Genomic DNA, 22,390 nt, shown 5'->3' with positions numbered 1-22,390 from the left:
AATTGAACTTTTTGGCAACAATGCAAAACGTTATGTTTGGCGTAAAAGCAACACAGCTGAACACACCATCCCCACTGTCAAACATGGTGGTGGCAGCATCATGGTTTGGGCCTGCTTTTCTTCAGCAGGGACAGGGAAGATGGTTAAAATTGATGGGAAGATGGATGGAGCCAAATACAGGACCATTCTGGAAGAACCTGATGGAGTCTGCAAAAGACCTGAGACTGGGACGGAGATTTGTCTTCCAACAAGACAATGATCCAAAACATAAAGCAAAATCTACAATGTAATGGTTCAAAAATAAACATATCCAGGTGTTAGAATGGCCAAGTCAAAGTCCAGACCTGAATCCAATCGAGAATCTGCGGAAAGAACTGAAAACTGCTGTTCACAAATGCTCTCCATCCAACCTCACTGAGCTCGAGCTGTTTTGCAAGGAGGAATGGGAAAAAATGTCAGTCTCTCGATGTGCAAAACTGATAGAGACATACCCCAAGCGATTTACAGCTGTAATCGCAGCAAAAGGTGGCGCTACAAAGTATTAACTTAAGGGGGCTGAATAATTTTGCACGCCCAATTTTTCAGTTTTTGATTTGTTAAAAAAGTTTGAAATATCCAATAAATGTCGTTCCACTTCATGATTGTGTCCCACTTGTTGTTGATTCTTCACAAAAAAAATACAGTTTTATATCTTTATGTTTGAAGCCTGAAATGTGGCAAAAGGTCGCAAAGTTCAAGGGGGCCCGAATACTTTCGCAAGGCACTGTATGTAATATAGCCTACTAATCCTGATGATTGGATTGGATAGTTGTAATTTAGACTAATAATATAACTCAATCACTGTTCACAATGCGTGGTTGAGCAGTATAGCATAGAGGCCTGGGCTATAGGCTATATCAGATACGTTTTTTTTGCACGGGGGGGTGACGGGGGGGGGAGATGCAATTCTACTACACTTTAATGACTGGAGACATTTGCAGAATTGTTATATATATTTTTTAATTAATACGCCAAATGACATCATCGCAGATACTGACAAACGGATCAATTAAAACTTCTTATGGAGGAGTGTTCCTGTGGCGGGATTAGAGCAGCGGAAATTTAGAGCGCCACCTATAGTTTTTGATAAAACTCAAACTTTCATTAAAACACACATGCAAGGTACTGAATTAAAGCTACACTCGTTGTGAATCTAGCCACCAAGTCAGATTTGTAAAATGCTTTTTTGGCGAAAGCATGAGAAGCTATTATCTGATAGCATGCACCCCCCAGAATAGCAGACCGTCACCTAAACAACAGATTTTGCGGTAGCCGGTGCTACCCAAAACGCAGAAATAAAATATAAAACATTCATTACCTTTGACGAGCTTCTTTGTTGGCACTCCTATATGTCCCATAAACATCACAATTGGGTCTTTTTCCTGATTTAAATCCGTCATTGTATACCCAAAATGTAATTTGCTGAAGGCCAGTCTAATCCTGGAAGACACAAAGTCACTTTTTAAAATTACAAAAGTTGCCTATAAACTTTTACAAATCACTTCAAACTACTTTTCTAAACCAACTTTAGGTGTTAATAATCTATAAAATTGATCACGGGGCGATCTGTATTCGATAGCAGCAAGTCTGGAAATCATCGTCCATGTTTTCAATTTCACAACATCCTGTGGTGCGCCTCAAGACAGGAAGGGCCTATTCGTGATCTAACCAAGGATAAAGCAGACATGAATTGACAGTACTGGCGACATCGTGTGGAAGCTGTAGGCGTTTACAGGGGATCCTCATTTATTTTCTGTCGCCTTAGACATTCATTGAATGGCGGATGAATATTTATTTTGGGTTTTTGGTAAACAGTTTTACCAGGGATTTTTACTCCTAAACACGTTCTGTTATAGCCACAGACCCGATTTAACCAGTTTTAGAGACTTCAGAGTGTTTTCTATCCACACATACTAATCATATGCATATACTATATTCCTGGCATGAGTAGCAGGACTTTGAAATGTTGCGCAATTTTTAACAAAAAGCTGCGAAAATTCGCATCATCCCTAACAGGATAACATGACGTTGTCCATATAATGACCCTATGAGGACGGGGAGACACACATAGAATATGACGTCTAAACTGGCACCGACCCAACAACGATGAGTAGTGAATAATGCTCGGTGAGCACTCACCCGGGGATGTGGCCGATGCTCTCCACTGGTGCTTAGGAGATGGGCTGTAGGCCTACTGTTGTTCCCATCTATTAAGTTTAGAACTAAACCATAGGTTCGTCTTTTCATTTTCTTCTCTTTTTAAAAAACAGTAGCCATTTTGCTTTTCCAAACTAGGTTCTCCCGCCATTGAATTGATAAATATTGCGATATGCCTGGCTGGGCCGTCTTTTACTTTACACTGACTGTCACAACTCAATCATCTATTAGGGTATTTACCAAGCGGGCTGCTTTTCCTTCCAACTGTAGGCAATGTGATTTAAAAATATATTAATTACAGTTAGGGGAAGCTAATGACCCTCTGTGGCCAAATCATGCTTTAGTAGCTTATATAAATGATTTGATTTAGTTCTGTACAGACAGGAGTAGGCTAATTAGGCGATGTAATTTTGGCAATTTAATTCAATTTACTTAGGTGGTGTGTCTATAAGAAAGACTCCTAGGGAAAGCTACGTCAATCTACCACCCCCCCCCCCCATTGTAGAAAAGTTGCTCTATTCTATTGGTCAGCTTGTCCAGAAAGAAATGGCCCAACCAGACTCCGGGATGATAGATCACAAATTCATACAACCAGTAGGCCTAGGCTACATAAAAATACAACGATCAGAACGTTTTGGCTTCAAATGTTGATCAACTATTATTTGTTAACATTATTAGTGCAGTAAGGGTATGGGTGAATGGGCATCTGGCTACCAGACAATGAGAGAATGTTGAAAACCAACAGAACCTGAGAGAAAGAGTCTACTGGTTTCAATGGTATATGTCTTTATAAAACAATAGACTACTGGTTTCAATGGCATATGGAAGTCTTGTTGATGAGTTTGGTCCATCTCCTTCCATCTCTCTCCAAAAACACTCCTTCCCTCCAAAATTAGTGCAGTCCAGAATTATTTTCTTTATGGTGTCTGGGATGAACAGTTGAAGAGAAGACTTTATGTCCTACACTACTTGTATGAAATGAGTAACCGCCATCCGCGTCGACCCTGGTTGCATCCTCCCCGTTAGCAGTCATGCGGGGGGGGGGGGGGGGGGGCATTCCTTGGGCAAGAACACCATTCAATTTCACCATTTTTTTTACGTCCATATTTCTCCTCCTGTAGGCTGATGATGATCTAGTTGCTGACGGCCTGGCCCTGGGACTGGCCCTGGGGCTGGTCCTGGGGCTGGTCCTGGGGCTGGCCCTGGGGCTGGCCCTGGGGCTGGCTGAGGGTCAATCTCATCCTCTTCTTACAACTCACTGTTAGATTCTGAATTGACAGAGACATGATCCTCATTCCAAAGTGGAAGACGCTCCATTCACACTAGCTTCTCTCTCTGCAAAAATTGTTTCTAGGGCCTTCTGAGCAGAGATTATTTTTGCCATACTGATTGATTGTGGTAAGGAGTCACACATGCAAAGCTATTTATTTGTTGTGTCCCTCCCCCAATTTGCACCTGGCTGGGGTAAAGTGTGGGGAAATACATTGTAAAAAAAAAACTCTGTATCGAAATAATGTACTGTAATAACAGTGTGCAGGTTCCCGCAAGACATTGTGTAGTTTCACACACTACAAAGGGTAAAGAGTGTGAGAAAAGCGGGAGACAGACAGGTCCTTGGTGCTGTGTTGAAACAGCAGGCCCAGGGAGGAGGAAGACAGACAGGCAGGGAGACAGACAGGTCCTTGGTGCTGTGTTGAAACAGCAGGCCCAGGGAGGAGGAAGACAGACAGGCAGGGAGACAGACAGGTCCTTGGTGCTGTGTTGAAACAGCAGGCCCAGGGAGGAGGAAGACAGACAGGCAGGGAGACAGACAGGTCCTTGGTGCTGTGTTGAAACAGCAGGCCCAGGGAGGAGGAAGACAGACAGGCAGGGAGACAGACAGGTCCTTGGTGCTGTGTTGAAACAGCAGGCCCAGGGAGGAGGAAGACAGACAGGCAGGGAGACAGACAGGTCCTTGGTGCTGTGTTGAAACAGCAGGTCCAGGGAGGAGGAAGACAGACAGACAGACAGGTTATTGGTGCTGTGTTGAAACAGCAGGCCCAGGGAGGAGGAAGACAGACAGGCAGGGAGACAGACAGGTCCTTGGTGCTGTGTTGAAACGGCAGGCCCAGGGAGGAGGAAGCCAGAGTGAAGGCCCACAGCGAACCTTTTTGTTTCATATTTCATTGTTTTCACCAACACACACACTTTTGCACACTTTTACTACCTTTGGGTCCAGCTGACCTAACACCACATATGTAATATAAATGTATAGGGGGGTGCACAGTGTGCCCTCAATGAAAATGAGCCAGGGCCAATGAGTCTCAGGTTGAAAAAAATAAATCATAGTATATATTTATTTTTTAGTAAACGTTGAAAATTGGTCCCACAGACCCGAACACCACACAAGACTTAATGAAGCCGGCGACTGATGTGGTAAACTCTTCAATGTTATCGTTCGAATCTCGGAACATATTCCAGTCTGTGCTAGCAAAACAGTCCTGTAGCTTAGCAACCGCTTCATCGGACCACTTCCGTCACTGGTACTTCCTGTTTTGAATTGTCCTGTAGCTTAGCAACCGCTTCATCGGACCACTTCCGTCACTGGTACTTCCTGTTTTGAATTGTCCTGTAGCTTAGCAACCGCTTCATCGTAACACTTCTGTCACTGGTACTTCCTGTTTTGAATTGTCCTGTAGCTTAGCAACCGCTTCATCGGACAACTTCCATCATTGGTACTTCCTGTTTTGAATTTTTCCCTGTAAGCAGGAATCAGAAGGATATCGTTATGGTCATATGTGGCCAAATGGTGGGTGAGGGAGAGCTTTGTATGTGTTTCTGTGTGGAGTGAAGGAGATCAAGTCGCCTCTAGTTGCACAGGGGACATGTTGCAGCGTCACCTCACCAAATACACAAGTTGCAATTTCTAAATGTGGTTGTGCATCAGCAGTTTCTCTCATATCATTCACTGACAGTCACTCAATTAGCCCTTGTCAGCAAAAAAAATGTTATATTCGTAAGTTAGTCTAGCGGCTAGCTATCTAAATTTGTAGTAATCATGGTTGAATTACCGACCACTTTTGATTTTTAGTTTCTCTCTCACTCAAATATCATATTAAAAACTGCAAACATTTCTCTCCACCATATGTAAAAATTTGTAGATTTGCAGGAAATGAGCTGTAAAACTGCACTTTTTTGTTTCTACCCTATTGGCAAAATCAGTATAATTGCATGAAGTTATAAAATTGCTAAATCTTGTCTTCGCCCCATGGCAAAATGTGTAGAATGGCAGGAAATTAATTCTAAAACATTTTTTTCTCTGCTGTCCGGTGGGGGGGAGGGCTAAAGTGATTTGCTCGCAAGGTGGGGGGCAAAATTTCTCGTAGGGGCCCCAAAATGCTAGGGCTGGCTCGGACTGAAAATATGGGTACGCAGGCACTTTGATCAGGCCCACACCCATCTCTTCAGGGTGGAGACCATGTTTTCAGTATGACTGGATGATGTAATGATGTGTGTGGTCTCTAACCGGGCCTTCATCCATTCCTCTTCCCACCCCAGGTGACAGCCCCTAGCTTCCAGTCTTCCCCACTCTGAGTGCTCCCTCAACTCAGAGACTCGATGCAACTGGACCAGGGGGCTTGTGGGTATGAAGTGGCTGGGCCAATCCAAGAGCATGGTGTTGAATGGCAGCAGGTACTCCACCAGTGAGCAGCAGCCCGTGAGCCAGAGCCAGACCCGCTCCCAGCAGCAGCTACACCCACAGAGGAGCTCTCTCCGACCAGGCACTGGCAGCAGGAGATGTAGCCGCCGTGAGTACTGGGACTGGGAATATATTCTATCATATGTGGGTCATATTCATAAGTGTACACCGTATCAAAACATTTTACAGCAAAAAACAAAGAGTTTCTTATTGGACACGTTCAGGTAATCCTGTCCCATTTTCAGTCCGTTGGCTTCAGTTTGTTTCCTTTTTCCTGGTTTTTGGAAAAATGAGCCAGAAATTGTAGTTTTTCTAGGTGGCTCCCATTTTGGCTGAGGTGTTTCCAAGCGCGTGGAAGAGAGCGCGTTCTTTGGTATTTTTCTCCGGTAAAGACGATAACGTTTCTCCGTCTTAATTTGTATCGTTTATTGACGTATTAGGGTACCTAAGGTTTGATTTATAAACGTTGTTTGACTTGTTTGGAAAAGTTTATTAGTAATGTTTGGGATTCATTTTGTATGCATTTTGATGGAGGGAAACTGGATGGATTATTGACTGAAGCGCGCCAGCTAAACTGAGTTTTTATGGATATAAAGAAGGACATTATCGAAACAAAAGGACCATTTGTGATGTATCTGGGACCTTTTGGAATGCCAACAGAAGAAGATCTTCAAAGGTAAGGCATTTATTATATTGCTATTTCTTACTTTCGTGGCGCACCTGCCTGATTGAAATATGTTTTTCATGCTTTTGTACGCGGGGAGCTGTCCTCAGATAATCGCATGGTGTGCTTTCGCCGTAAAGTCTTTTTGAAATCTTACACAGCGGCTGGATTAACAAGAAGGTAAGCTTTATTTTGATGTATTACACTTGTGATTTTATGAAAGTTAAATATTTATAATTCTGTAGTTTGAATTTCGACCCTCTGTAATTTCACCGGATGTTGGGACGCTACCGTCTCACCTGCCCATAAGAAGTTAACAACATATATTGGCGGTCAAATTTTGTCAATTTTTGCAATGAATATAACAAATTAAAGGCTTATTGTTGTTTATTATTATTATTATTATTAACAGTTCACATTGTGAAAAGTAATGTAACATTGCTTATGATTTTATACTCCCAATTGTTATTCATTTTGTGGAAGGAAACATTTATAAATCATAATAATAATTTGACCAATGTCCACAGTGGTGCTGCAGGTGGTCCGCAATTTAAATTATTTACTTTTACACAATGTTTTTTTTATTGTTCTTTTTTTAATCAATAACAGTTGGGAGTATTAATCGTATTATAATCAATATTACATTACTCTTCACAATGCAAATAGTTAATCATAATATGACCGCCAAGACATGTTAAAATGGTTCCGAGTATGGTGTCCTCGAGCTTTTAAATATTGATTTGTGTGTTCCCCCGGAATGGGAATGGTTGGGGACCGCTGGTCTTAGGGGGTAACTTCACCGTACTCATTTACTCTCATGTTTTTCCCAGGGTTCAGTGCGGCCAGCCTGGAGGCGGAGCGACGCTGTATCCCGTCCTCTGGGATGACCGCCAAGGAGCTGTGTGAGCACGATGACCTCACCACCAGCCTCATCCTCGACCCTTATCTGGGCTTCCAGACACACAAGATGAACACCAGGTCAGTCTGGGGCCTTAACCTTAACCTTAAACCTGACTCTGACCCTCATCCAATACCTGGGCTTCCAGACACACAAGATGAACACCAGGTCAGTCTGGGGCCTTAACCCTAACCTTAAACCTGACTCTGACCCTCATCCTCATCCAATACCTGGGCTTCCCCTGCTAAACTCTAGACTGATTTTAAAGAGTGTGAGATTTTGGCAATTAAACTCATGGATATAATTTTTATGTCTGTGTGCAGTTTGAAGGTTGCTAGCTAGCGTTAGCTCAATGACTGGATGTCTATGGAGTTCTAGTCATTGTGCTAACACTAGTTAGCAACGGCTCCTGAAACAGCCTTCCACTTCCCTCAAACTGCACGCAGAGACATAAACATGGTTGTCCATGAGTTCATCTGGGTAAGTTTCCCAAAATCTCACACTGTCCCTTTAAGATCAGAGTGACAGGTTAGTATCCAGCCACCGCATGCTCCCCCTCGTCTCCCGACAGCGCGGTGGGCCCCGTCCCCCTACAGCGCGGTGGGCCTCGTCCCCCTGCAGCGCGGTGGGCCTCGTCCCCCTGCAGCGCGGTGGGCCTCGTCCCCCTGCAGCGCGGTGGGCCTCGTCCCCCTGCAGCGCGGTGGGCCTCGTCCCCCTGCAGCGCGGTGGGCCTCGTCCCCCTGCAGCGCGGTGGGCCTCGTCCCCCTGCAGCGCGGTGGGCCTCGTCTCCCCGCAGCGCGGTGGGCCTCGTCCCCAGTTTCCCCCTCTTATTCAATAGGATTTAAAAGGCCAAACTGATCCTAGATCAGCACTCGGGGATACTGCGAATATGGACCCAGGCCTAGACCTCCTCTTTCCTCCGCTCTCATCACTGAGCCAGGTCTAGACTTCCTCTTTCCTCCGCTCTCATCACTGAGCCAGGTCTAGACCTCCTCTTTCCTCCTCTCTCATCACTGAGCCAGGTCTAGACTTCCTCTTTCCTCCGCTCTCATCACTGAGCCAGGTCTAGACCTCCTCTTTCCTCCTCTCTCATCACTGAGCCAGGTCTAGACCTCCTCTTTCCTCCGCTCTCATCACTGAGCCAGGTCTAGACCTCCTCTTTCCTCCTCTCTCATCACTGAGCCAGGTCTAGACCTCCTCTTTCCTCCTCTCTCATCACTGAGCCAGGCCTAGACCTCCTCTTTCCTCCTCTCTCATCACTGAGCCAGGTCTAGACCTCCTCTTTCCTCCTCTCTCATCACTGAGCCAGGCCTAGACCTCCTCTTTCCTCCTCTCTCATCACTGAGCCAGGCCTAGACCTCCTCTTTCCTCCTCTCTTATCACTGAGCCAGGTCTAGACCTCCTCTTTCCTCCTCTCTCATCGCTGAGCCAGGTCTAGACCTCCTCTTTCCTCCTCTCTCATTACTGAGCCAGGTCTAGACCTCCTCTTTCCTCCTCTCTCATCACTGAGCCAGGCCTAGACCTCCTCTTTCCTCCTCTCTCATCACTGAGCCAAGTCTAGACCTCGTCTTTCCTCCTCTCTCATTACTGAGCCAGGTCTGGACCTCCTCTCTCATCTCTGTCAGAGTGCTACTGTCTGGAAAAGCAGCATAGAAATCGAATCAATTGCAGTTACCAGAGGTGGGACCAAGTCATTGTTTTACAAGTCACAAGTAAGTCTCAAGTCTTAGCACAAGTCAAGACAGGCAAGTCACAAGTAAGTCTCAAGTCTTAGCACAAGTCAAGGCCGTCAAGTCTCAAGTCCTAAACTTTGAGTTTTGAGTCCTAAACAAGTCATAATGTGCTCTTCACCAAATGTAATACCATTTCATATTTTTAACAGTAATAGTTAGTATATTACATTCACGGAAATCAGGAATGCTTTTAAAAATATATTTATTACTATCCAAGTAAACTTTATATTTCCATTGAAAAACATGGGTATCCATAAGAAAGACGCCCCCCCCCCCTCCAATAGCAATCGAGGATCGCTATGGAGCTCAATCGGGTGATGTAGGCTTGTACACAATCGCCCAACCTTAACACACACGCACACACACTCTCTGTGTGGTTACAGTAGGCTAACGTATGTCAATGGTTTTAGGAACAGCAGTAACATCAGGTAGGATTTAGTCTCAATCTTGGGTGCAATGATCACGTTCCCACACTGACTGACTGACTGTGTGGAGGCTCATTGATTTAACGTTGCATTAGCCTACTGGCAACGTTATGAATGATATCGCTGTCGGCTGTATTAGCCACGACTCACCGTTCTTTGTGCAGCTTCAAATGGCGAACAAAGTTGTAAAAATTGTTGCGTCTCCGTCTGTCATTTTCTTCCCGCATGTTTTGTAAGTTGCAATCCGTTTTGTTGTTGATACAGCATCGTCTTTATATCAGAAAATAAACATTTTGGAGATCATCTTTCCAAGGGCTCCATCTGAATTCACCCCCCCCCCCCCCGACGTTCCTCTGCACTGCCACGCACAACTTTTTCTCAGCTGGCACAATTTGATTGGCTGCTGTCCGATTCAAACTGTAATCCGTTATATTAAGAAGTTGATGCGCTGCACAATTGTTTTTTTTTTAATAGCATCATTTTTAATATTTGGGCTTGGGGAGGGTGTCAGGTCGAGTCAAAAGGCTCAAGTCCAAGTTGAGTTGCAAGTCATCATATTTGTGACTCGAGTCCACACCTCTGGCAGTTACTCACAGTGAGGACTTTAGAATGCATCAGGAAATGTTTTGTATGTGACATGTCTCTTATTCACTTTATAGTCTTCCTTCTAGAACTTGTTGCTTAGATAATATGAATGGTATTTGGAAACCGGAATGTTTTGTCGTTATCGACGACACCTGTGATGTCGTGACAGATTTCGACCAATCAAGGGAAGACAGGAAGAGCTGAAGGAGATTATCGAGCGGTTCAAGAAGCACGACAACCTGGAGAAGGCTTTCAGAGCACTCACCTCTGGAGACTGGTCCAGACACCACTTCCTACACAAGTCTAAAGCCCAGGAGAAGCTCTTCAAACAACACGTGAGATTACAACACCACAGAGTCACAAATTACACTCTATGCCAGGTCACAAAGGTTCAACAAATAATAATAAATGAAGTAGAGTCTGCACCAATCAACTGATCTAACAACATATATTTTATTAGGTTGGTTATCCACAAGATTCAGTCCCTTCTTTTCCTTGTAACTTGTTTGTTTGTTTGTTTTCCATTTTGTTCCAGGTATTTGTGTATCTGCGGATGTTTGCGGCTGACAGTGGGTTTGAGATTCTCCCGTGTAACCGCTACTCCTCTGAGCAGAACGGAGCCAAGATCGTGGCCACAAAGGAATGGTGAGGAACGCTGTTTTCTTCTTCACACTTCCTGTTGTTCTGACATCATCGTCATTGAAACGGCCCGACCTTCACACTTCCTGCTGTTCTGACATCATCATCGTCATTGAAATGGACCGACCTTCACACTTCCTGTTGTTCTGACATCATCGTCATTGAATTGGACCGACCTTCACACTTCCTGCTGTTCTGACATCATCATCGTCATTGAAATGGACCGACCTTCACACTTCCTGTTGTTCTGACATCATCGTCATTGAAACGGACCGACCTTCACACTTCCTGTTGTTCTGACATCATCGTCATTGAAACGGACCGACCTTCACACTTCCTGCTGTTCTGACATCATCATCGTCATTGAAATGGACCGACCTTCACACTTCCTGTTGTTCTGACATCATCGTCATTGAATTGGACCGACCTTCACACTTCCTGCTGTTCTGACATCATCATCGTCATTGAAATGGACCGACCTTCACACTTCCTGTTGTTCTGACATCATCGTCATTGAAACGGACCGACCTTCACACTTCCTGTTGTTCTGACATCATCGTCATTGAAACGGACCGACCTTCACACTTCCTGCTGTTCTGACATCATCATCGTCATTGAAATGGACCGACCTTCACACTTCCTGTTGTTCTGACATCATCGTCATCATTGAAATGGACCGACCTTCACACTTCCTGTTGTTCTGACATCATCTTCATCATTGAAATGGACCGACCTACACACGTCCTGCTGTTCTGACGTCTTCATCATTGAAATAGACCGACCTACACACGTCCTGCTGTTCTGACATCATCGTCATTGAAATGGACCGACCTTCACACTTCCTGCTGTTCTGACATCATCGTCATAGAAATGGACCAATCTTCTTTCAAACCACTAAAATCACTATGCTCTTTAGTTCTTGATTTTCTGTGTCGTATTGATCACGTCCCTTATTTGGATCAACATTTTCTTTCTTTCTTTCTCTTCCTTTATTTCTCTCTTTCTTTCTCTTGTACTTCAGGAAAAGGAACGATAAGATAGAGTACTTGGTGGGCTGCATCGCCGAGCTGTCGGAGAGCGAGGAGAACATGCTGCTGCGTCACGGGGAGAATGACTTCAGCGTCATGTACTCGACACGCAAGAACTGTGCTCAGCTGTGGCTGGGGCCTGCAGCCTTCATCAACCACGGTACGACAGTCTCCACTGCCAACACCGTACAGGTTGTCATTGGAAATACCAATACCAATATCATTCACTTACCTGTATAAATTACTACACCACATTTTAAATGAATCAAAATATAACAAGTAAACCAACTTACATGAAAAAAATACAGCCAGCACTCCCAAATAGAGTTTACCGATAGCTGTATTCTGGGTAGTTACAATGGACAGATTTATTCTGGACAGTTACAATGGGATGTTTGGGTCCGTCTCCAACACGGAAACAGATAATAGGTGTTTAATATCAGACCCTGGTCTAAAGTAGTACACTAAATAAGTACTAGGGTGCCGTTTGGGGCGTGTCCTTTGTCAGTGTTCCAGAAGAACAATTGAAGTTATGCTGCAGTCTCTCTCTGTGAGGAAACTAGGATCCTAATCTTCTGTGTTGCTTTGTTGTTTCAGATTGCCGGCCAAATTGCAAGGTGAGTGTGACCAAGCCCAGGGCTCAATACAATAGGCTGCTACCCTTGGTGAGAGTGACGAAGCCCAGGGCTCAATACAATAGGCTGCTACCCTTGGTGAGAGTGACGAAGCCCCCAGGGCTCAATACAATAGGCTGCTACCCTTGGTGAGAGTGACGAAGCCCAGGGCTCAATACAATAGGCTGCTACCCTTGGTGAGAGTGACGAAGCCCAGGGCTCAATACAACAGGCTGCTACCCTTGGTGAGAGTGACGAAGCCCAGGGCTCAATACAACAGGCTGCTACCCTTGGTGAGAGTGACGAAGCCCAGGGCTCAATACAATAGGCTGCTACCCTTGGTGAGAGTGACGAAGCCCAGGGCTCAATACAATAGGCTGCTACCCTTGGTGTGAGTGACGAAGCCCAGGGCTCAATACAATAGGCTGCTACCCTTGGCGTGGAATGAGGTTAACACAATACACTTGGTGTATTGATTAAGATGGCAGAAAGAGGGTGGTTCACACACAGACAATAAAATATATTATTATTTGTAATGTCATTTTTTTATTTCTTGGTGACAACAAAAGATTGGTAAATCACACCTTAAAGTTGTGACTGAAAATGTTCACTTCTTTAAAAGTTTTTAATAATTTTCTTTGCTTTGAATGGTTCCCTTCAGTTTTGGGATTCTGCTACCCACCTGTGATTAAAGGTTACCTCAGGGTCCATATTTATAGAGTGCTGATTTTAGGATCATGTCCGTCCCCTCCATATAATCGTATTCATCAAATTGTATTTTGTCATATGTGCTGAATACAACGTAGACCTTACCGTTAAATGCTTATTATAAGCCCTTAACCAACAATAAATTAAAGAAAAAACAACAATAACATAAACATGGGCACCAATTCAGTGTGCGGAGGGTACAGGCTAGTCAAGGTAATTTGTACATGTAGGTAGGGGTAAAGTGACTATATATAGATAATAAACAGACAGTAACATCAGTGTAGGTAGGGGTAAAGTGACTATATATAGATAATAAACAGATAGTAACATCAGTGTAGGTAGGGGTAAAGTGACTATATATAGATAATAAACAGACAGTAACATCAGTGTAGGTAGGGGTAAAGTGACTATATATAGATAATAAACAGTAACATCAGTGTAGGTAGGGGTAAAGTGACTATATATAGATAATAAACAGATAGTAACATCAGTGTAGGTAGGGGTAAAGTGACTATATATAGATAATAAACAGACAGTAACATCAGTGTAGGTAGGGGTAAAGTGACTATATATAGATAATAAACAGATAGTAACATCAGTGTAGGTAGGGGTAAAGTGACTATATATAGATAATAAACAGACAGTAACATCAGTGTAGGTAGGGGTAAAGTGACTATATATAGATAATAAACAGACAGTAACATCAGTGTAGGTAGGGGTAAAGTGACTATATATAGATAATAAACAGACAGTAACATCAGTGTAGGTAGGGGTAAAGTGACTATATATAGATAATAAACAGACAGTAACATCAGTGTAGTTAGGGGTAAAGTGACTATATATAGATAATAAACAGACAGTAACATCAGTGTAGGTAGGGGTAAAGTGACTATATATAGATAATAAACAGTAACATCAGTGTAGGTAGGGGTAAAGTGACTATATATAGATAATAAACAGTAACATCAGTGTAGGTAGGGGTAAAGTGACTATATATAGATAATAAACAGACAGTAACATCAGTGTAGGTAGGGGTAAAGTGACTATATATAGATAATAAACAGACAGTCACATCAGTGTAGGTAGGGGTAAAGTGACTATATATAGATAATAAACAGACAGTAACATCAGTGTAGGTAGGGGTAAAGTGACTATATATAGATAATAAACAGTAACATCAGTGTAGGTAGGGGTAAAGTGACTATATATAGATAATAAACACAGTAACATCAGTGTAGGTAGGGGTAAAGTGACTATATATAGATAATAAACACAGTAACATCAGTGTAGGTAGGGGTAAAGTGACTATATATAGATAATAAACAGACAGTAACATCAGTGTAGGTAGGGGTAAAGTGACTATATATAGATAATAAACAGACAGTAACATCAGTGTAGGTAGGGGTAAAGTGACTATATATAGATAATAAACAGACAGTAACATCAGTGTAGGTAGGGGTAAAGTGATTATATATAGATAATAAACAGACAGTCACATCAGTGTAGGTAGGGGTAAAGTGACTATATATAGATAATAAACAGTAACATTAGTGTAGGTAGGGGTAAAGTGACTATATATAGATAATAAACAGACAGTAACATTAGTGTAGGTAGGGGTAAAGTGACTATATATAGATAATAAACAGTAACATCAGTGTAGGTAGGGGTAAAGTGACTATATATAGATAATAAACAGTAACATCAGTGTAGGTAGGGGTATAGTGACTATATATAGATAATAAACAGTAACATCAGTGTAGGTAGGGGTAAAGTGACTATATATAGATAATAAACAGTAACAGTAGTGTAGGTAGGGGTAAAGTGACTATATATAGATAATAAACAGACAGTAACATCAGTGTAGGTAGGGGTAAAGTGACTATATATAGATAATAAACAGACAGTAACATCAGTGTAGGTAGGGGTAAAGTGACTATATATAGATAATAAACAGACAGTAACAGCAGTGTAGGTAGGGGTAAAGTGACTATATATAGATAATAAACAGACAGTAACATCAGTGTAGGTAGGGGTAAAGTGACTATATATATAGATAATAAACAGTAACATCAGTGTAGGTAGGGGTAAAGTGACTATATATAGATAATAAACAGACAGTAACATCAGTGTAGGTAGGGGTAAAGTGACTATATATAGATAATAAACAGTAACATCAGTGTAGGTAGGGGTAAAGTGACTATATATAGATAATAAACAGACAGTAACATCAGTGTAGGTAGGGGTAAAGTGACTATATATAGATAATAAACAGACAGTAACATCAGTGTAGGTAGGGGTAAAGTGACTATATATAGATAATAAACAGTAACATCAGTGTAGGTAGGGGTAAAGTGACTATATATAGATAATAAACAGACAGTAACATCAGTGTAGGTAGGGGTAAAGTGACTATATATAGATAATAAACAGTAACATCAGTGTAGGTAGGGGTAAAGTGACTATATATAGATAATAAACAGTAACATCAGTGTAGGTAGGGGTAAAGTGACTATATATAGATAATAAACAGACAGTAACATCAGTGTAGGTAGGGGTAAAGTGACTATATATAGATAATAAACAGACAGTAACATCAGTGTAGGTAGGGGTAAAGTGACTATATATAGATAATAAACAGACAGTACCATCAGTGTAGGCAGGGGTAAAGTGACTATATATAGATAATAAACAGACAGTAACATCAGTGTAGGTAGGGGTAAAGTGACTATATATAGATAATAAACAGTAACATCAGTGTAGGCAGGGGTAAAGTGACTATATATAGATAATAAACAGACAGTAACATCAGTGTAGGTAGGGGTAAAGTGACTATATATAGATAATAAACAGACAGTAACATCAGTGTAGGTAGGGGTAAAGTGACTATATATAGATAATAAACAGACAGTAACATTAGTGTAGGTAGGGGTAAAGTGACTATATATAGATAATAAACAGTAACATCAGTGTAGGTAGGGGTAAAGTGACTATATATAGATAATAAACAGACAGTAACATCAGTGTAGGTAGGGGTAAAGTGACTATATATAGATAATAAACAGACAGTACCATCAGTGTAGGCAGGGGTAAAGTGACTATATATAGATAATAAACAGACAGTAACATCAGTGTAGGTAGGGGTAAAGTGACTATATATAGATAATAAACAGACAGTAACATCAGTGTAGGTAGGGGTAAAGTGACTATATATAGATAATAAACAGTAACATCAGTGTAGGTAGGGGTAAAGTGACTATATATAGATAATAAACAGTAACATCAGTGTAGGTAGGGGTAAAGTGACTATATATAGATAATAAACAGTAACATCAGTGTAGATAGGGGTAAAGTGACTGTATAGATGATAATAAACAGAGTAACAGTAGTTATCTAAAAGGCTAAACTGATCCTAGATCAGCACGTATTCTCAGAGACTCGTTGTAAATACTGTCCCTGGTGTCTAACTGTTTTAGTTGTGTATCTAGATGGCTGAAGGTGGTAATGAATCTCTAACTGTTTTAGTTGTGTGTCTAGATGGCTGAAGGTGGTAATGAGTGTCTTGGTGTGTTTTAGTTGTGTATCTAGATGGCTGAAGGTGGTAATGAGTGTCTTGGTGTGTTTTAGTTGTGTATCTAGATGGCTGAAGGTGGTAATGAGTGTAGTTGTGTATCTAGATGGCTGAAGGTGGAAAATGAGTGTAGTTGTGTATCTAGATGGCTGAAGGTGGTAATGAGTGTAGTTGTGTATCTAGATGGCTGAAGGTGGTAATGAGTGTAGTTGTGTATCTAGATGGCTGAAGGTGGTAATGAGTGTCTTGGTGTGTTTTAGTTGTGTATCTAGATGGCTGAAGGTGGTAATGAATCTCTAACTGTTTTAGTTGTGTATCTAGATGGCTGAAGGTGGAAATTAGTGTCTTGGTGTGTTTTAGTTGTGTATCTAGATGGCAGAAGGTGGTAATGAGTGTAGTTGTGTATCTAGAAGGCTGAAGGTGGTAATGAGTGTAGTTGTGTATCTAGATGGCTGAAGGTGTTTAATGAGTGTAGTTGTGTATCTAGATGGCTGAAGGTGTTTAATGAGTGTAGTTGTGTATCTAGATGGCTGAAGGTGGTAATGAGTGTAGTTGTGTATCTAGATGGCTGAAGGTGGTAATGAGTGTAGTTGTGTATCTAGATGGCTGAAGGTGTTTAATGAGTGTAGTTGTGTATCTAGATGGCTGAAGGTGGTAATGAGTGTAGTTGTGTATCTAGAAGGCTGAAGGTGGTAATGAGTGTAGTTGTGTATCTAGATGGCTGAAGGTGGTAATGAGTGTAGTTGTGTATCTAGATGGCTGAAGGTGTTTAATGAGTGTAGTTGTGTATCTAGATGGCTGAAGGTGGTAATGAGTGTAGTTGTGTATCTAGATGGCTGAAGGTGGTAATGAGTGTAGTTGTGTATCTAGATGGCTGAAGGTGGTTAATGAGTGTAGTTGTGTATCTGGATGGCTGAAGGTGGTTAATGAGTGTCTTGGTGTGTTCCAGTTTGTGTCGACGGGTCGTGACACGGCCTGTGTCAAGGTGCTAAGGGACATCGAACCGGGAGAGGAGATCTCCTGTTACTACGGCGACGGATTCTTCGGGGAGAACAACGAATATTGTGAATGCTACACGTGTGAACGGTATGTATGGTCTCGGCGTCCATTTTCTGTTGATTTTGAATAACAACAAAAGTCTGTTGGTTTTTCCATCTCTCCTTTTTTTTTGGGGGGTACATCATTTGAGGTAATGTGACGTAGAGGCACAATTTAATACACAATAAAACATAAAAACATTTTTTTAATAAGCAGTGTTTATTCATATGGCTGGAGGAATATGAACACAATGTGTTTACCCAAGGCACATGTTGTGAACTCTACTGGTCCGTTTGTTTGTTTGTTTGTTGTACAGACGTCTCACTGGCGCGTTCAAATCCAAGGCCGGGCTGCCGGCGGAGGCTCCGGTGATCAACAGCGCGTACGGGTTACGGGAGACAGACAAGCGTCTGAACAGGCTGAAGAAGATGGAGGCAGGAGGAGAGGGCAGCAGGAACTCTGACAGCCACTCCGTGGGCTCCCACACCGACATAGACTCTCAGGACATACCAAACACACACACATGTAAGAACAGGTTGACACCAGGGTTGAAATTAGGGCTGAGGTTTTTGGGGGTTCATTCAGTTTGTGGTTTTAGGTGGATCCCCTCCCCTTGTATTGTTAGAATTCTCTATTCTGAATTTGGGGATTTTTTTATTTTATTTCAAATGTATAAAACGAACCACAAATTGATCTGATGTTTACTTTCCCTCTCTTCTCCCCCCCCCCCCCCCCAACCCCCCTCAGCTGGAAGGAAAAGGACTTCCTCCAATATGAAGTTCAGCAGAACCAGAACTCGAAGCAGACCGTCTCTTTCCAGAGCACTAACCTCTACCTCACCTTCTAAACAAAGTCACAGAGACACTGGCAGGATACCAAAGAGACTGCGATCCAAACCCGCCAGGCCTTCGCTCTCCAAGGTCCGGTTGCGCAGTAGATGCAGCAGGGGCAGAGGTTCGGAGCCCAAAGCGGCGGCGGCCCGAGGGGAGGTGCTGGGTACCGCCGGGCCTGGTCGCCTGGGTCTCCGGGAGCCGAGGACGTCGTCGCTGTGTAAGGCGGGCGTGTCGGTGAAGACGGAGAAGGATGCACAGGGACCAGTCCAGACAGCACTGGGCCAGCGGGGGTGTCTGACCCGCCATGCGGCCAAGGAGAACAACACCCCGGCAGTCCGCGAGGGCAGCCAGAACCAGCCTTGCACTTACAGGACTCGCAGGTCCACCAGGACCCTGGTAAAGGTCCAGGAGGCTGTACCCGGGTCAGCTGGGGTTAAACTGGAGAATGGAGGGGTGGAGATTAAAACTGAGCCTGCTGACCTGGAGCAGTACCTGGGTCACGGGTTGGGCTCGGAGCTGGGCGGAGGTCTGGATGCTGGCTACACGAGCAGAGGGGTATGTACCAGACGCAGCCAGCTCACCCAGCTCCGGCCCGAACGGACGATAAAGTGCGAGGACTCGTCGTACGGCGAGCTGTTCCCACCGATAGCGGTGGCCCCGGTGGCGTCCTCCCAACAACCCCGTCACCACCACAGTACTGCCGACACGGCAGACTGCAACAAGATGCTGCTGGGCCTCTCTGTCCCAGAGCACCACTGGGACTACAAGGGGAGCGAGGCCCTCCGGAGGGAGCGGGGGGAGGACAGGGACAAGGGGAGGGAGCCCCTCCGGGGGGAGGACAGGGACAGGGACAAGGGGAGGGAGCCCCTCCGGAGGGAGCGGGGGGAGGACAGGAACAGGAACAAGGGGAGGGAGCCCCTCCGAAGGGAGCGGGGAGAGGACAGGAACAGGAACAAGGGGAGGGAGAAAGGGCGTCGGCATAAAGAGAAGGGAGGTTACCGGAGTCACAGGGGGGACAGAGCGCAGAGCAAAGGGAAGAAGAAACAGCGGATCACGCGCTACGACGCCCAGCTGATCCTGGAGAACAGTGGAGGGATCCCCAAACTGACGCTCCGTCGGCGCAGAGACAGCAGCAGCAGCAAGACCAACGAGCCCAGCGAGCCAATCAGCACGCAGCAGCAGGCTAGCAGCACCACCACGACGCCGCAGCCTACCGCCCAACCCCCAGTCAACTCCTCTTCGTCATCTTCCTCCTCATCAACGTCCAAGATCAGCATTATGTTCAGGAAGGACCCGTCTCAGGACAGGGAGAAGGGCAGTTCCTGCAGCTCCTACCACGTGTCCAAGCTGAACGGGTTTGGGCCTCCCGGGCTCCACAGCACCAGCAGCTCCACCAAGCTGAAGATCCAGCTGAAGAGGGAGGACGACGGACGGGCCCAGACGCACACCGACAACAGGGGGGACACGGAGGGCTGCGGTCTGGGTGGCGGGGCCTTCGGCCTGGAAGCCAGGAACGGTGGGAACCACGTGGGGCACAGGATACAAAACATTGTGGTAGATGAGTCTTCGTCTGATGATGATGAGGAGGAGGAGGAGGAGGATGACTACTTTGACGATGAGTTTGAGGACGATTTCATTCCACTCCCGCCGGCGAAGCGGTTGCGTCTCATCGTGGGGAAAGACTCAATAGACATCGATATCTCATCCCGGAGGAGAGAGGACCAGTCTCTGAGGCTAAACGCCTGATAAAGCTCTCTGAATGGAGTTCATAGCTGCGTCCCAAATGTCAAACTGTTCCCTATGCTGTGCACTACTTTTGTGTGTGGTAAATAGCAGTACACTAGGTAGGGAATAGGGTGCCATTTTGGGACTCAAGTCCATCACTCCACCTTTTACATGTACAGAAAACACTTGACTCACTAATCAACTGTTGTGTTGATGATGTTTAAAGAAGTACAGTCATTTAAAAAATAACTTATAAAGTTGCAAAAAAAAAACTAAGCGAATCAGAAGGAAGATGTTTGTATAAATGAAAAGTGAATGCACTTCTGTCATGATTTAATATTCATAATGAACATGAATATCGTAGAAGGTGTACAGATATTATGGTGACTATCCTCTGTCCCGCAGACAGACTTATTGAACTTTTTATTTTACATTTTGTCTCACAGTACGCAATTCTAAACTCTGTTGGCAAACCAGACTCTCTTTTTTGTTTTTTGTTTTATTTTTAAATTGAGTTTTTGTAAAAACCCCATATGATATGGGGATATGGGTCCAGTAACGTTCTGATAGGGATCAATCCATTCAGTTGTAGTAATAATGACAGGTTTCTATAACCGTTCCAACTCATGAGTGAACTCAGTCCCACCAACACACTGGAATCATAGTGGGTTCTATCAGCTGCTCATCAGGGTTGAGCTTCATTCCAATTCCGGAAACAAACAGGAATTCCGAATTGGAATTGGAATCTCTCAGTTTGCTTCCTTGTCTGAATTGAAATGGAATTGAGTCCAACCCTGCTCCTCCTGTCCTCCTGGCTGTGTTTTTTTGTTATTCTCTAAGAGAACGTTGACCCTGGCTGCAATATCCCAAATGTGTTTAAAGCTCACACAGTACTGTTTACAGCATGATGGGTAATGGGTCATTGACAAGCCAACAAATGGACCAATGTTTTGGTAATTTTTAAGCTTCATTTCTGATTTCTGGGGCCTCTGATTGGGTTTTGACTAGATCGTATACAGCTACGGACAGAATTAACTTCCTAGCAGGTTAGGAGAATTAGGTTAAAGGTTAGGAAAAGGGTTGGGGGTTAGCTGAAATGCTAATATTCTACCTGACTCCAACGTACAACGATGAATTTTTTACCGTTGCTGTTATACCAGGGGTGTCAAACTCATTCCACGGAGGGCCAAAGTGTCTGCTGTTTTTGTTGGTTGTTCCTTTTAAGACCTCGACAACCAGGTCAGAAGAGTTTCCTTACTAATTAGGTGACCTTGAGTCATCAATCGAGTACAAGTGGAGGAGGGAAAACCTGCATACACTTTAGCCCTCCGTAGAACGCATGCTGTATACCGTCTAGCCACGAGAGGTTTAACGTTTTTAAACACTAATCTGTTAAATGAATACATGGCGTGTACGCTGTCTGCTGTTTTTTTTTTTAAACACGTCATCAGGAAGTAACACGAAGAAGACCAGAAGTCATGTGACAGGAAGACTGAATCATGTTCTGGAAAACGAGTTCAGACTCACCAGAGTATTTAGTTGTTGTTTTTCTTTAGATCCAAATCAAACATAATGAACACATGACGACTTCATCGAAATGTTATCCCCAACGAAATAGTCATTTTTCACAAACAGTATTAGGTGCCTTACAAATAACTCTTGGGGGGGGGGGGGTATCTGTCGAAGGCCTAGTTTTTTAGAAAAAAATGATTATCAGAAGGTGAAGAACTGTAGGTCGTCCCTCGGTAACTGTAACTACGGGAACACTCCCCCCCCCCCAGTCTTTCTGTATAGTCTTTCTGTTTGAGTTATTTTAGGGCTGGTTTCCCAGACATATTCAGACTAGCCTCGAACTACCAAGCTATTCTCCATCAACTGTTTTTGTTTTAGTCTTTAATCCTTGTCTGGGAAACCAGTCTTTTTAGTGTGGAAGTACTGAACTGCCAGATTTAACCCAAGGGATCAACTGAGATGAATGTTAACTCCACTTTCTGTTGTCCTGTACTGTTCATATCACCAGCAAGCAGCGAATCACAGTGATAAACAGGGGTTGTGTT

General features: G+C 43.7%; 1 protein-coding gene across 1 annotated transcript in view; it reads left to right on the top strand.

Moving 5' to 3' along the window:
* LOC139403891 (histone-lysine N-methyltransferase KMT5B-like) overlaps nt 1–21,764 on the top strand; it is a 35,620-nt gene extending 13,856 nt beyond the window's left edge. Inside the window, exons 2-11 of the mRNA XM_071147085.1 lie at nt 5,734–5,984; nt 7,370–7,517; nt 10,350–10,515; nt 10,716–10,825; nt 11,841–12,007; nt 12,445–12,464; nt 17,687–17,823; nt 18,092–18,300; nt 18,523–19,429; nt 19,619–21,764. Of these exons, the coding sequence (XP_071003186.1) occupies nt 5,822–5,984; nt 7,370–7,517; nt 10,350–10,515; nt 10,716–10,825; nt 11,841–12,007; nt 12,445–12,464; nt 17,687–17,823; nt 18,092–18,300; nt 18,523–19,429; nt 19,619–20,354 (2,763 nt within the window). The 5' untranslated portion in view covers nt 5,734–5,821 and the 3' untranslated portion in view covers nt 20,355–21,764. The remainder of the gene's footprint in view (nt 1–5,733; nt 5,985–7,369; nt 7,518–10,349; nt 10,516–10,715; nt 10,826–11,840; nt 12,008–12,444; nt 12,465–17,686; nt 17,824–18,091; nt 18,301–18,522; nt 19,430–19,618) is intronic.
* The last annotated feature ends 626 nt before the right edge of the window (nt 21,765–22,390 follow it).

The sequence above is a fragment of the Oncorhynchus clarkii genome, unplaced genomic scaffold, assembly GCF_045791955.1.
Source record: "Oncorhynchus clarkii lewisi isolate Uvic-CL-2024 unplaced genomic scaffold, UVic_Ocla_1.0 unplaced_contig_10857_pilon_pilon, whole genome shotgun sequence".
NCBI lineage: Eukaryota > Metazoa > Chordata > Actinopteri > Salmoniformes > Salmonidae > Oncorhynchus > Oncorhynchus clarkii.
Note: the sequence above shows the minus strand (reverse complement) of the source record. Positions and strands in the feature narration are given on the sequence as shown.